The 16900-nt window shown below is 35.4% G+C and overlaps 1 protein-coding gene across 1 annotated transcript; it reads left to right on the top strand.

The window, feature by feature from the left end:
* The first annotated feature begins 98 nt into the window (after positions 1–98).
* Positions 99–15817, top strand: LOC135077664 (enoyl-CoA delta isomerase 1, mitochondrial-like). Its single transcript, XM_063972228.1, has 5 exons — positions 99–514; positions 14298–14524; positions 14627–14773; positions 15045–15257; positions 15410–15817. Coding segments are annotated over exons 1-5 (846 nt in total). The 5' UTR covers positions 99–513; the 3' UTR covers positions 15668–15817.
* Positions 15818–16900: the final 1083 nt, after the last annotated feature.

The raw sequence follows: 16900 nt of genomic DNA, 5'->3' as shown, positions 1-16900 counted from the left end.
AGATTTTTTCGGGCCTTGTTTTGAGCGTAGTTTTAATTCCATACAATGTATGGAAATGTATGAATCTAAATTAATAATCATCCAAAGTTTATAATAATATTATCAACCTAACAACAATAGTCTGAATTGTAGTTTGAAGGAATTTATTGAACTTATAGAGTAGGTTAGACAAAGTTATCTAATAGTGTGAGATCGTTCGTTATCAATTTTTGTCAACTTGCCGCAAGTCTTGCCTTGAAAGTATAATAAAATGCAGTACGTATTTACCTAATTTGATAATATTTTATCATAGTTCTTATCATTGATATAATATCATTTCATCCTAGCTAATAGCTATCCTTAGTAGCTAGCCCAGGTTCAAAGATTATGTTCATGTCCGTAATCGTTGCTGAGTGCTGACATACGATTCAATTCATAGTTACTAAACAAACAATGACTACTACATAGTGCTACTGAAACAAAAAGTTACAATACATACCAAGTGACGACCACTGAAGTTGCTGCAGCAGCATCAGTAAGTTTTTATTATTTTTAGTCAATACCAAATTTTTATTATTGAGAATTTAAAAAGTGGCGAGGTAAGTACTCAAGAACTAGATTAAGTAACATAAAGAAAATACTGCCAAAATTACTTTAAGTAGGGTAGGTACCGGGTACCTACTTGTATTTTTTTACCAGTTAATCAGATGTCTCAATTTTTTTACATAAACTGATGGAACTTAAAATGGAAAAAAGTTAACGAAAAAACCTGTTTTCTATATTTATTTTATTGGGCTATCAACATGAGATACAGTATTATACACAATTAAAAAATAAACAATTAAGCCAAAGGTCTCTAGCTATAGGTGTACCAGAATCTCATGGCAAACAAAAATATTGGAAAAGTGTGTTTTTCATATGGCCATTGTCTATGGCTTTATTGTCACCTGTCAAAGTAAATCAAAAGATCTGTCAGCCGCTGCAGAAATTTTGTAATCTCTTCATGCCTATTTGTTATTTTTGTGAAAAAGTCGAAAAAGCTCAAGCAAATCATATTGTTTTCAATGTGTATTGTAAAATAAGGCATAATTCAAAGGCAATCTTTGATTTTAATGCGCGTCGTTGAGTTGACAGTAAGTTGGAGTGAAATGTTTTGATACTTTTAGTTTATTACCTAACTGCGTCAGAAGGAGGGTTATGTTTATTTTTATATTATTCTTACCTAATAGCTGCTTTATCGGGGTTTTCAGGTGTATTTCATACATTGGTGCAGAGGAATAGTGAAAAAGTTATAACTATGTAAAGAAAATTGAAAAAGATTTCATCAAGCAAGTTTAAGTAATTGAAATGCTGAAACAGCGATTTATATTATACAGGATGGAATTTTGTAATGCCACCTGGAGGGAAAGTAGGTACCTACTCTTAATATTGTAGATAGAAAAAAATTCTCAAAGAAAACACTCCTTTATTTTTGAAAAGAAATAGAACTGCATTCAAAGATTTCCAAAAATTTGCTTGCCACACCCGGGAATCGAATCAACTAAAATCTGTTAAAAATTACACCCTGTATTTTTATTACATCAATCGTTAGGGTTAAGTACAAGGATGAAATCTCTCTAACAAACTTGATAAATCAAATGAAAGGAAAACCATGAAATCTTAAATTATTTTAATAATATTACAGAAAATTGTATGGTATAGTAGTGAATTTTCGAAAAAAATTCGAAAATATTTGAATGCAGTTCTCTTTTTTTTTCAAAAATAAAGGAATGTTTTCTTTCAGTAAAATTTTCTATCTACAGTATTAAGAGTACTTTCCCTCCATGTGGCATTACAAAATTCCACCGTGTATAAATAAATAGTTAAATAAATACCTCTTCAACTTGATCATCTATTGAAGAACAAGAAATGCAAGTGGAGTTCTTAGAATCGTTTTAAGGTTCTGAATGAAATGATAAGTTATAAATTAATATGATACACAATAAAATTATTTACAGTAATATACGGTTTACTTATTTTTCAAGACATGTTTCTATGTTAAAAACTCGATGTGTAACAACATTTGTAGGAGATTGGGATAGGAATGGGATGGGATACCTTCGATTGAGCAGACTCCACAGGACGGTCCAAGCTTGGTTCTTCTTTCACTTTCACAAACACTTGAATTTTTATTGAGATGAGTTTAGCGCGCGATTTGGGTTTATTTGAATTGGTTTATTTTGGATACTTATTTAGTATTAACGCCCAGATAGGTAGGCGAAGCGGCGCGTTGCGATGCGAGAGCGAGACTGAAGGTGGGAGGGAGAGGATAGGAAAAGGACTGTCAGAATGAGTGATAGAATAGTGTGACATGAGTTTGAATTGCATGAGGTTTTAATGCTGGCGCGTACAACTCCCCCGGCCTAGAGGTCTTCCTCTAGATTGAGTAGCGTTTGTAAAAAAAAAATAAAGTTAAAAACGCAAAAAAGCATGCGTTAGAGAGAACTAAACGAGTTAAATTTGAGTTAAATGAGCGTTAAAGTTGAGTTAAATTAAAGTTAAAGTTGAGTTAAAGTTAAGAACATTATTTGAGTTACTGTAAAGGAAGAGGACAAACTCTAACTACAGGCCAAACATAAGTACCGGTTGCAGTGCGAATCTTTAAGGTGCGAATGATTTTGTCCTTTCCGGGATATACTTCCACAACCACACCCAATGGCCAACAAAGAGGATGCGCATTGTCATCTTTTATAACAACAACAGAGCCCACATCTATCGGTTTGGTCACCGTATTCCACTTTTCACGGCGTTGTAGAGAAGTTAAATACTCCTGACTCCAGCGACGCCGTAATTTTGTAAAGAAAAACGTCATCATTAGGTTGCCACTGCATGCCTATGATTTTTGTCGTAATTTCTGAGTCAGTGTCAAAATCGACGAGCTGTGGATTTTTATGCGAATCGGGAATCTTATTTATAAGCTCAGGGTTGTTCGAGATCCACTTAACCATTTTAAACCCCCCGGCCATGAACATCTTAACCATTTGATGGTAAGATTGTTCAGCTTTTTCTAACCCGTCCATCGATGAGACATAATCGTCCATATACATACAGGATTGAGCTTCAGACGCGGCGATAGGATAATTCGCGCGCTCGTCCTCAGCGAGTTGGCGAACGACACGCATAGCGAGGTAAGGCGAGCTAGAAACGCCAAAAGAAACCCTATTGTATTGATAAGTATCAATCGGTGATTCAGGATCAAATCGAAATAATATGCGTTGAAACGGGTGGTGATTTTGATCAAGCTTTACACAGAAATACATCTTTTCAATATCAGCAGATAAAGCGACTGAGAAAATGCGTAAGTTAATTAAGAGATCAAAAATATTACTTTGTAAGTTTGGGCCAGTGTAAAGAACATCATTTAACGACTTTCCAGAGGTTGTTTTACAACTTGCATCTAAAACGACTCGAGTTTTTGAAGTGAGTTTATCTGGTCGGTATACTGCATGATGAGGTATATAATAATTTGGAGTATTTTCCTCTGAATTCGATGCGTTTTCAACTTTTGACAGAAAACCGCGATCGATACAGTCTTGAATATTTTCATTATAGTTAGTGCGTAAGCCCGGAGTTGAGTCTAACTTTTTCTCTAAGTTATAGAAGCGACGCCTAGCAGTAAAGTAAGAATCGCCGAGTTCTGATGGGTCGAGTTTAAATGGCAAAGAAACGGTATACGTCCCAGAGTCGTCGCGAGAATGAGTTGATTGGAAAATGTTTTCACATATTTCGTCGTCAGGGCTGATGTGTCTCTTAGTAGGTACACTTTCAAGCTCCCAAAAGCGTTGCGTGAGTGATTCTAATGAGTGCGAGTCTACATTGCAAAAGAATGCTTTATTATCATTGCGTGAATGAGCTGAGTAGCACTGAGCGCGTCCCATAGCGAGATATCCGAGCGTGGTTTCGATAGCGATGACAGAGGATTGCGGTGAAGTTATTTTATTACTACCTAAAAGAAGCGGGAATATCTCATTGCCTAACAAACAATCGATTTCAGCAGGGATATCGAAGCTGTCATCAGCCATAGGAAGACCTTGTAAATGCGATAACTGGGTTATGTCAACCCTTACATTAGGTAAATAATCGGTTATTGTATCAATGACGCGTGCGTTAATTGTGTATTTACACCTGGGCCCCAAGTCTGCTATTTTTAATTAAATGACAAGCTATTGTTATTCAATTGATATTCAATTACGATTCCATTACGATTGAGACAAATTTGGTATTCTGCTAAAACTTGTATACAATATCAATGAAGTCGTAATGTAATTGTAATGGGATCGTAATTGAATAGATAATGGTGTTGCCATTAAAATCCTTTCAAAATCTACCAAGGGACAAAATGAGTGAATGAACTATTCTATTGTTTTAAATATACGTTTTTTTTATTTTCTGTGATTCTATTACAAAGTAAACTAATGAAAATGAAGCGGTTTGTCGATAAAAATTGATCTAGAGTCATTTAAAACCATTTATTTCTAACACATTGGCTGTAATTACATAGGACAAAGTCAATAATTAAAAAAGCATCTGTCAACTGACATGTCAATGTTATGAAAATCATCAAATTTATTTAGGCCAATTTCGATTTTGGTTTGAATTTAATGATATTTTGAATGATAATCACAATTTTAAACCAGTAGGTATAAGCACAATTACTTTTTTATGTCTGAAGTAATCTGTAAAAGTGTATAAGTGTGTATTCAACAATCTAATATGTTGATTTTAATGTGTAATGCTTCATACGCAGGATGTTATGTTCAGAATCACATAAATCTTAATTAAATCAAGGCAAAAACAACCACAAATCTTAATTAAATCAAGGCAAAAACAAATATTACATTTAATAACAATAGTATAAAATTCGTCTAATAAAGTCACATTGTTGTAACACCTATAAGTACCTACCTACTTAGACACTACTAATAAGGAAGCAATAAGCTTATTGAGTATTAAGAATAGAAATAGATTCAAATATTAATTGGATACCACACTTAGATTGCTATTATACTGACTCTCAAAATTCACAAGGAGTTCAAAAACTGCACGGATCTAATAACTGCTACCAGTGTCTACTATGCCTGCTAATAATGCTTGGCTAAACTATGGGATAATTCTTTGGGGTAATAGTACCTACAGAAGTTAATCAATTTAATATTACAAAAAAGATGCAATAGAATTTGTTAACATCACAGATATATGGACAGTCGCAGATCTCATTTCATGAGACTTAATATACTTCAATGTAGCCTAATGTAGGAATGTTTTAGTGTAAATTTGTAGGAAAAATCTTCATTGAATAAGCTCAAGAAAATGACTTGTATTCTCAAGAAAGAAGTCAAAGTCAAAATTTCTTTATTTGTTTAGAATTAACTACTAGAAAGAAAGAGAGATACAAATCGTCAAATATTTTTCTCTTGAGGAGCCTGTACATGTCTCATAAACTTTTTACCCTAACAGCGCTTCAAGATCAACATTTGGCAAGTTCTGAGAAGAAGTGCCACAACAAACTCAGTCACCACTGTCAGCCAGTTAATATAAATAAATAGAAATAGCAATAGTAGGTATATTTGATTCAGGAGCAGTTCGCACTGGATTTACTATGCATTCTTGTATGGTGTATCTTATAAGAATGCGTATACAAAATTGATTGGTATATTAAACAAGGTAGTGACATGATAGTATCTAGACTTACAGATTAATATCCTTAAATACTAGTAGAAATTACCTGCATACATAAATTTTAATAAACCTAAGACACAGCGATAGGATAGCCAAACCTTTTACAAAAATTACATCTGGTATGCTCAGGCACATATCACCATGTCAATTTAAAAGTGTTTATTAAGATACTGAAAGAAACAAAAAGAAAAAAACAAATATTAAAGAAGATAATTATCATTTTGTTAGAAAATTAAAAGAATGGCTTTTAAATAAATCTTTTTATTATTTTAAATCATTTTATGATCTCAATAATTTTAAAAGATAATTAGCAATTGTATTCAAATAATTAAGATAAAGTGTAGCTACCTATAATAAATTAATTATTTAGTTGTTGTGATTCCCTAACATGGCTCATGTTTCCGGGATTGTATTGTATTTAAGACCTAATTTTATGTATCAACCAACATGATGCAATAAAACATTATGACTATGACTTTATAAGTCACTACTAAAAAACATTGTTATTAGATACAGATTGATATTGTGCTGTGTACTATCCTTAAATAAATAAATAAATAAATAAATAATTATACATAAGGGGGAGGCCTATGTTCAACAGTGGATGTCTGAAATGATGATGATGAAGTCATATTATAAGTTACAACCGTAATATTAAGGTAATTATGTCCCTTTCTGTTATAATATTGTTCCTCATGTATGACCAGGCTCAGGATAGCCATATGAGTGCCATCTATGCAGCCTACACTCCGGGAATCCAAAATCTATAGAACCTATAACATCAAGTAAATAACATAGGTATTTCCAACACCAAACAATAAAAGTATGTAAGAAATGAGGACGCAGAACTGACGGCCGATGGGGCAGTAAGGTTTTGAAGTGGAGGCCAGGTACTGAAAGTTGCAGTGTAGGACAAGGTGGAGCGACGACCTCGTAAAGGCAGCAGGCAGGCGCTGGGTGCAGGCTGCTACTGACTGGTCATTATGGAAATCATGGGGCCTCTCCCAATGATTTCCTTTGCTATGTTCAACAGTGATGTTGATGATGATCTCCGTCAGGACCCTTACTTCCGCCTTTACGAGTCGCAATGTTTTTACAAATGTTCCGATTCAGGTAAATCTTGTTAGGGCAATCACCGATCCATCTTCGATACTTATCGGGTATAAGTCAAAGCTAAAATGCGTAAACATGCCACTGATGGTCTCATAATTAATTTTTAAACGAAACACGAACACAAAAATCATACAAACACCACAGAAACACCTATTGTTGCTCAATCGTACTTCAATAGCAAAATTGCCATTGAGAGTTCATTGGACCAAATGTCAAACAAACGTCAAATAATAGTAGAATACCATTTTAGCCCACAATCGATTTCCGATTGTAACACGATTGAAGAGCAGACTACCAAATAGTCCAATGGCAGTTCAATGGAATGCCATTGGAAAATCATTGGTCTTTTTTTAATAGCAGAATACCAAAAGTGTCAAATAATTCTATTGAGATTCGATTACGATTCAATTGAGCCATTTGTAAATTAGCGGACTTGGGGCCCTGGGCCCCAAGTCTGCTATTTTTAATTAAATGACAAGCTATTGTTATTCAATTGATATTCAATTACGATTCCATTACGATTGAGACAAATTTGGTATTCTGCTAAAACTTGTATACAATATCAATGAAGTCGTAATGTAATTGTAATGGGATCGTAATTGAATAGATAATGGTGTTGCCATTAAAATCCTTTCAAAATCTACCAAGGGACAAAATGAGTGAATGAACTATTCTATTGTTTTAAATATACGTTTTTTTTATTTTCTGTGATTCTATTACAAAGTAAACTAATGAAAATGAAGCGGTTTGTCGATAAAAATTGATCTAGAGTCATTTAAAACCATTTATTTCTAACACATTGGCTGTAATTACATAGGACAAAGTCAATAATTAAAAAAGCATCTGTCAACTGACATGTCAATGTTATGAAAATCATCAAATTTATTTAGGCCAATTTCGATTTTGGTTTGAATTTAATGATATTTTGAATGATAATCACAATTTTAAACCAGTAGGTATAAGCACAATTACTTTTTTATGTCTGAAGTAATCTGTAAAAGTGTATAAGTGTGTATTCAACAATCTAATATGTTGATTTTAATGTGTAATGCTTCATACGCAGGATGTTATGTTCAGAATCACATAAATCTTAATTAAATCAAGGCAAAAACAACCACAAATCTTAATTAAATCAAGGCAAAAACAAATATTACATTTAATAACAATAGTATAAAATTCGTCTAATAAAGTCACATTGTTGTAACACCTATAAGTACCTACCTACTTAGACACTACTAATAAGGAAGCAATAAGCTTATTGAGTATTAAGAATAGAAATAGATTCAAATATTAATTGGATACCACACTTAGATTGCTATTATACTGACTCTCAAAATTCACAAGGAGTTCAAAAACTGCACGGATCTAATAACTGCTACCAGTGTCTACTATGCCTGCTAATAATGCTTGGCTAAACTATGGGATAATTCTTTGGGGTAATAGTACCTACAGAAGTTAATCAATTTAATATTACAAAAAAGATGCAATAGAATTTGTTAACATCACAGATATATGGACAGTCGCAGATCTCATTTCATGAGACTTAATATACTTCAATGTAGCCTAATGTAGGAATGTTTTAGTGTAAATTTGTAGGAAAAATCTTCATTGAATAAGCTCAAGAAAATGACTTGTATTCTCAAGAAAGAAGTCAAAGTCAAAATTTCTTTATTTGTTTAGAATTAACTACTAGAAAGAAAGAGAGATACAAATCGTCAAATATTTTTCTCTTGAGGAGCCTGTACATGTCTCATAAACTTTTTACCCTAACAGCGCTTCAAGATCAACATTTGGCAAGTTCTGAGAAGAAGTGCCACAACAAACTCAGTCACCACTGTCAGCCAGTTAATATAAATAAATAGAAATAGCAATAGTAGGTATATTTGATTCAGGAGCAGTTCGCACTGGATTTACTATGCATTCTTGTATGGTGTATCTTATAAGAATGCGTATACAAAATTGATTGGTATATTAAACAAGGTAGTGACATGATAGTATCTAGACTTACAGATTAATATCCTTAAATACTAGTAGAAATTACCTGCATACATAAATTTTAATAAACCTAAGACACAGCGATAGGATAGCCAAACCTTTTACAAAAATTACATCTGGTATGCTCAGGCACATATCACCATGTCAATTTAAAAGTGTTTATTAAGATACTGAAAGAAACAAAAAGAAAAAAACAAATATTAAAGAAGATAATTATCATTTTGTTAGAAAATTAAAAGAATGGCTTTTAAATAAATCTTTTTATTATTTTAAATCATTTTATGATCTCAATAATTTTAAAAGATAATTAGCAATTGTATTCAAATAATTAAGATAAAGTGTAGCTACCTATAATAAATTAATTATTTAGTTGTTGTGATTCCCTAACATGGCTCATGTTTCCGGGATTGTATTGTATTTAAGACCTAATTTTATGTATCAACCAACATGATGCAATAAAACATTATGACTATGACTTTATAAGTCACTACTAAAAAACATTGTTATTAGATACAGATTGATATTGTGCTGTGTACTATCCTTAAATAAATAAATAAATAAATAAATAATTATACATAAGGGGGAGGCCTATGTTCAACAGTGGATGTCTGAAATGATGATGATGAAGTCATATTATAAGTTACAACCGTAATATTAAGGTAATTATGTCCCTTTCTGTTATAATATTGTTCCTCATGTATGACCAGGCTCAGGATAGCCATATGAGTGCCATCTATGCAGCCTACACTCCGGGAATCCAAAATCTATAGAACCTATAACATCAAGTAAATAACATAGGTATTTCCAACACCAAACAATAAAAGTATGTAAGAAATGAGGACGCAGAACTGACGGCCGATGGGGCAGTAAGGTTTTGAAGTGGAGGCCAGGTACTGAAAGTTGCAGTGTAGGACAAGGTGGAGCGACGACCTCGTAAAGGCAGCAGGCAGGCGCTGGGTGCAGGCTGCTACTGACTGGTCATTATGGAAATCATGGGGCCTCTCCCAATGATTTCCTTTGCTATGTTCAACAGTGATGTTGATGATGATCTCCGTCAGGACCCTTACTTCCGCCTTTACGAGTCGCAATGTTTTTACAAATGTTCCGATTCAGGTAAATCTTGTTAGGGCAATCACCGATCCATCTTCGATACTTATCGGGTATAAGTCAAAGCTAAAATGCGTAAACATGCCACTGATGGTCTCATAATTAATTTTTAAACGAAACACGAACACAAAAATCATACAAACACCACAGAAACACCTATTGTTGCTCAATCGTACTTCAATAGCAAAATTGCCATTGAGAGTTCATTGGACCAAATGTCAAACAAACGTCAAATAATAGTAGAATACCATTTTAGCCCACAATCGATTTCCGATTGTAACACGATTGAAGAGCAGACTACCAAATAGTCCAATGGCAGTTCAATGGAATGCCATTGGAAAATCATTGGTCTTTTTTTAATAGCAGAATACCAAAAGTGTCAAATAATTCTATTGAGATTCGATTACGATTCAATTGAGCCATTTGTAAATTAGCGGACTTGGGGCCCTGGGATCAAAGCGTGAGGCAATTGTGAAAGATACATATCCTAGCGATACACTTTCAGACTGACCTATGCCCTTAATAGTGGTAGGTAGCGGATTGACTTTTAAGTTCAGTCGCGCACAACATTTATTTGTGATAAAGTTGCTCATCGAACCTGTGTCTAGAAACACGCGTAATTTTTGACACGTCTTATTATTGTCATAAGTATACACTGACGCGGTGGGTAATAAGACCGTGGTACTAGATTCATCAGCGATCGACGGCGTGACTGCAGAGAGAGATACATTGTTGGTTGGCATCGATTGCAACGGCGGCGTGACCGGACCGGGCGCGGACATGGACGCGTCGGTCGGCGAAAGCGTCGCGCTGCAAGTCAGCTGTTGTGACGTCATAGGTCTATTCACGTTAAAATTATCTATATGAATAAGAGTGTGATGTTTACGTTGGCAAACTGAGCAACGATTTTGAGATCTGCAATCTTTGATGTTATGAAAGCCTAAACAATTGAGACAAAAGTTACATTTAGTAACTAAAGAGTGGCGAGTTGGCGCATTTTTCGAGAGAAAATAACTGCATTTGAACAGGGCATGTTCAGGTTCCGTCTTACAAAGTTGACAATTCTTGCGTACAGCGGATGGAGTGTATGAGCCTTGCGAATTCGGTTGAGATTGGAAGTAATGTTGATTGGGTTTTACTCCAGAAGCTGTATTAGAAACAAACGACTGTGTCGGTTTCGAGTTTTTAGACTGCGATGCGAAATTCGTTTTATTATTAACGTACAGCTTATTCTGCGTAAAAGATGAGCGTAAAGAATGGATCTTATTCTGTTCTTTTATAAAAGTCTTGAGATCATTAAACGTAGGCATTTTTACGTGCTTAATGGATTGTTCAAATAAATTTAGAGTGTCTTTGTCTAATTTACTGAGAGCAATATGAGTCAAAATGAAATCGGAAAGGTCATCAATCTGTAAACGTCGTAAGGCAGCTTCAGCTGAGCAATACTGTTCCAAAAATTCATCTAAAGATTGCGATTTGAAATTTATTAACTTTTCCAAATACATAGAGGCTTGTACTCTTATGTCTTGGTATTTTTCTAATAGATTGTTCCAAATTATGTAATAGTTCTCACCAGTAGGTGGAATACCCGAGCAAATTGTAAGTGCTTTTCCGGAAAGTTTTCCTATAAGGTATTGAGCCTTTTCACCTGGAGACAAACCAGTGTTCTCATGAATAAGCGTTTTAAAATTTTGGTAGAAAACGGGCCACTTGGAAGGGGCTCCGTCGAAAGAGACTAGTTCTAAAGGCGGTAATTTTTTTATGAAATCCTGTTTGCGACGCTCTGTGTTGGCTTTGAGTTGTGCGATGGAGCTTTGCACCGAAAGGATGTTACAGTACAAATCGTCAAACGAGTTGAGTGCGGCAAATGTAGGTTTGAGTTCCTCATCATTTTTCATATAACACAAAGGACAATGGGCAAAATGGTACCCGGCTCCAATAGATATGCTTCTAGTGTCGTTTGAAAGGTCTTACCAAGACGAACAACTTTTACTATGGCCACTAGCCTCAAATCTGGTTGTGTTCGAAGATAAACATACTTTTTTGCAAAATGGTATTCGGCTCCAATGGTTATGTCTGTAGTGTCATTTGATAGGTCTTACCAAGACAAACAACATTTACTATGGCCACCAGCCTCAGATCTGGTTGCGTTCTGAGCTAAACTGACTTTTTGTGTAACCGAAGTATCATTCGTGTCCATCGTATGGTCTTAGGTTATGCGAGGCATGAAGGGTTTACTGCTCCAGCATCCTTCCTTAACTCTATAATTATTAATAGGGATAATTGTGAAATAAATGTTTTTATTTAAAGAACTACTACCCCCTTATTAATAAAAAGTTATACCTAGGATGAACCTTGGATTAAAATGACATTTCCATACCAAATGACACTTTAAGCCAGAGTTCAACTAGGGTGTAACTTTTATTAATAAAGGTGTTGGAGTTTTATTACTTCTTAAAGGTTTTATTGAGGGTTGCTAAAACGAATAAACCCACAAGACCCAATAAGTCCACCCACAAGATGGACCGACGACCTCATAAAGGGTGGCGGGAAGGCGCTGTATGCAGGCCGCCACCAACCGGCCATTGTGGAAATCCTTGGGTTAGGCCTATGTTCAACTAGACGTCCTATGGATACAATGATCATGATGATGATGATGAAAGCGAATAAAATGCTAATGGCTTGGGTAGTTCATCGTAGGGATAATCCTTTCCTTTTCAATGTTTATTTTAGTTATATTAATAGATTCTCGTCATAGTACATACTCGTATACATGGATGATTGTGTTATACTTTCATATAATACTTATTGGAATTACTGCTTTCAAAACGTGAATTAAAACTGGCCCCATAGCAGACATTTTTCTACATCTAAAGGCCTTTTGAAATATATATTGGTTATGGCTATTGGAGCGGGTACCACTTTCCATACATTTTTGCCCATCATCCTTAAGTTCGTCAATAGTATCAAGAAAATCCGATCTTGTTTTTTCAATCGAATGCATGCGAGACATGAAAATTTGTTCAATCTGAGGGTCGGAGACCTTTAGGCTGAGGTCGTATAGTTCCTGAACCCTCTGAAAAAGCGCTTCTTTTTTAGCTTCAAGCAAATTAATTTTGCGTTTTACTCCCTCCATTGTATTGTAGGTGAGCAAACACACGCACGAGAGCTAGCGTTAAAAATGAGTTGAGTTGTGCGTATTTATTTATAATCCAGTAGGAAAATAAAATGCGTAGCGTATGTAAGCGAATTTGAAATTGAATTGAAATAAAATTTTAAAAGATTGAATTTAAAAAATACACGTGTTTACAAACAACGAGTTGACGTTTGAGCGAATAGTAATTTCTAGAATGTGTCAAATATCAAACGAATCGAACTTTCCAGAAAGAATGTGTCAAACGAGCGAATTTTCTAGAATTTTCTAGAGAGTTGTCAAAATGACGGATGCGTGAAAATGTGTAGTTGTGATTTTCTGTAAGTGTAAAGGATAGGAAATGAACCATGCGGCTCGGTAGGACCAGAAAGGAGTTGTAGGAGATTGGGATAGGAATGGGATGGGATACCTTCGATTGAGCAGACTCCACAGGACGGTCCAAGCTTGGTTCTTCTTTCACTTTCACAAACACTTGAATTTTTATTGAGATGAGTTTAGCGCGCGATTTGGGTTTATTTGAATTGGTTTATTTTGGATACTTATTTAGTATTAACGCCCAGATAGGTAGGCGAAGCGGCGCGTTGCGATGCGAGAGCGAGACTGAAGGTGGGAGGGAGAGGATAGGAAAAGGACTGTCAGAATGAGTGATAGAATAGTGTGACATGAGTTTGAATTGCATGAGGTTTTAATGCTGGCGCGTACAACATTCTTCATACACATCCCTAAAATGTATAAGGTAGGCATTCGTACTTCATGTTCATTAATTATTGTCATAAATAAAAAATAAACAGTATTAAGATCGTTTAATCCAATTTCCCCAGTATTGCACTCATCAAAGTTTATTTTCCCCATTTGCCATGAGATTCTGGTACACCTATAACTGCTCCTACACAAACGATAACCACAGCTTGCATAATGTTATAATGTAAGCAACCCGTGAACTTTACACAATAATATAGGGTGATCGCTATAATAATTAGCCAATACATAGTTATTGTTAACTTGACTAAAATGAAAAGAAACAAGCCTAATGGAAGTTATTAAGAAAGGAAAAGAGACAAATATTTTTTCTGAGCAATAGGTACGCAGTCCAATATAGTAAATATTTTTGTCTCTTACTTATTAACAATCCAATATGCCAATAACTATGTATAGGCTAATTACTATAGCAATCACCCTACCTATAACATGTGCAGAAACTTTTCACAACCAAATTATTATTATTTTTCAGTGCTTCCCTTGAGATTTTTTCGCTCATCCAGGCGTATAGTGCCGGCTGCAAGAAGTGTGTCATCCGATGTACCGTCGCTAGATTTATCTGTGGACAGCGAAGGCATTGCTACGCTGACCATGCAGCGGTTACCAGTAAACAGTCTCAATCTTGAAGTTCTACTAGAATTAGATAAGGCCCTTGATGAGGTAGAAAAGATTAAGGCCAAAGGACTGATTATTACTTCTGTAAGTATTCAAACAAGAGAATCAGACGATTGATTACTACGATTCAAACCTGCTAGGTAATGAAGATGGATCTAGTTAATTCTTAAACTATTATGATTTCAGGCTTCGTCTACTGTATTCTCTGCTGGTCTAGACATCAGAGAAATGTATAAACCGGAAACGGAAAGAATGGTGACATTTGCGTCTACTTTGCAAAATCTTTGGTTGAAACTCTACGGTTCGCCCTACCCTACAGCTGCTGCTATTACTGTACGGAAAAAAATATTATTTTCAGTTCAAATTCAATGTTTATTAGCTGCATGTGTAGATAGGAACTTACTATAGGACTTTTTATGTGTCCTAAATAGCGCTACCACCATTTAGAGACAACGTAATCGGCTGGCGCTGAAAAATGCCGTTGCCGCATTCCGCTACTGTACTCTAAGTGATTTCTTTACCATAGTTATACATATACAAAATCAGTTTAGTTATTAAAAAAATATAAAATATTATGAGCTAATGAACACCGCTTTTCCTCTAGGGTCACGCCCCAGCTGGCGGTTGTTTGATCGCAATGAGTTGTGAGTACAGGGCAATGGTGAATGGTAACTTCCGAATCGGATTGAACGAGACTGCGCTAGGCATAGTGGCGTCTAGCTTTTTTATAGACACCATGCGCAGTGTCATCTCACAGCGAGAGACCGAGCTGGCTCTGACCACAGGACGAATGTTCTTTGTCGATGAGGCTCTTAAGGTAAGCCTACCGGATTACTAAACTGGGAGTCGCGGTTGGAGTTCCATCCAAAACTAATATTGCCAGATTCAGCAAATTCAAACGTACTTTAATGTTTTTATAAGTAAGACCGTGGCTGCATTATAAAATAATTTCAAATATTGATTTTACAGGTCGGCTTGATCGATGAAACGGCGACAGACAAGGCAGATGCTATAGAGAAATGTAGAAACTTCATCAAGAGATTCGACAAAATTCCTCCTTTAGCGCGTGGCGTTACGAAACAAAGAAAGAGAATGTATGAAATGGAGCATCTACAAAATAATTCAGCGGCTGAGAGAAATGAGTCGATACATTTAATTACTCAACCTGAAGTACAACATTCTGTAGGAACGTATTTAGAAAAACTAAAGCAAAAAGCTGCCAAATGATAATGTAGATCATGCATGACGTATGTGCCATAGTTAGGTACCTACTTAGTTTAAAAAGTGATGTTAAAATGGTTTCAAATGAATGTTTGTAATTGTAATTGTATTTATTAATGCTCAACAGGCGCTAATTACAGTTCTTTTTAAATAAAATTTCTGTTTATTATAATTATCATTTACGAACACTGAGATGGAGACTCTCGATCTCCTTAGGTCTTCACACTTTCCGGGTTCGTACCAAATCAATACACAAAGCAATACCCAAAGGAATGATGAACTCCATAGGGCTAAATACTCAGACTGGAATAAGGCCTGCAATATCTTCAGGCCTAACCAGATTAGATGGGCTTTGGAAAAGTTCAAACCATTTAAATCAGCGGGAGAAGATGGCATCTTCCCTGCTCTGCTACAAAAAGGAAATAACCTACTTCTCCCGCATCTGGTAAAAATATTCAGAGCAAGTTACGCTTGGGGCATTATACCAGAACCTTGGAATTGGGTCAAAGTTCGTTTTATACCCAAAACGGGGAAAAGGGACTACTCACAACCCAAATCCTTCAGACCCATAAGTCTAACATCCTTCCTGATGAAGGCCATGGAGAGGATACTAGACCAACACATTAGAGCCAAATACTTAGTGAAAAGACCACTAAGCATCAACCAACATGCATACCAAAAGGGAAAATCTACTGAAACAGCCCTGCTCGATCTGGTCGACAAGGTGCAAAAATCCCTAGAGGATAAGAAAACTATGCCCTATGTGCTTTTCTTGATGTTGAAGGTGCATTTGACAATACCCCTATAGAAACCATTCTAAAAGGAATGGAGGCAAAAGGGATTGATATAAGCACCATCAGATGGGTAAAAAACATGCTCTCCAACCGAGTAGTAAACATAACCCTCAATGCTGCAAAGCTTGAATTTCTTGCCACAAGAGGATGTCCACAAGGAGGCGTACTATCCGCACTTTTATGGACCCTAGCAGTAGACCAACTACTTATTAAGATGGCAGAAAAAGACTATGATACTCAAGGCTATGCTGATGACCTAGTGGTTATCATCAGAGGTCCCTGCCTAAGTACAATTTCAAGTCTAATGCAAGGCGCTCTCAACACCATAAGTAGATGGTGTAGAGAAAACGAATTATCTATTAATGCGGATAAAACAGTGATAATACCATTCACAAGGAAGAGAAAACTGGAAAAACTGGTAAATCTGAAGTTAAATGGAAAGACT

The sequence above is a fragment of the Ostrinia nubilalis genome, chromosome 13 (assembly GCF_963855985.1).
Source record: "Ostrinia nubilalis chromosome 13, ilOstNubi1.1, whole genome shotgun sequence".
Lineage (NCBI taxonomy): Eukaryota > Metazoa > Arthropoda > Insecta > Lepidoptera > Crambidae > Ostrinia > Ostrinia nubilalis.
Note: the sequence above shows the minus strand (reverse complement) of the source record. Positions and strands in the feature narration are given on the sequence as shown.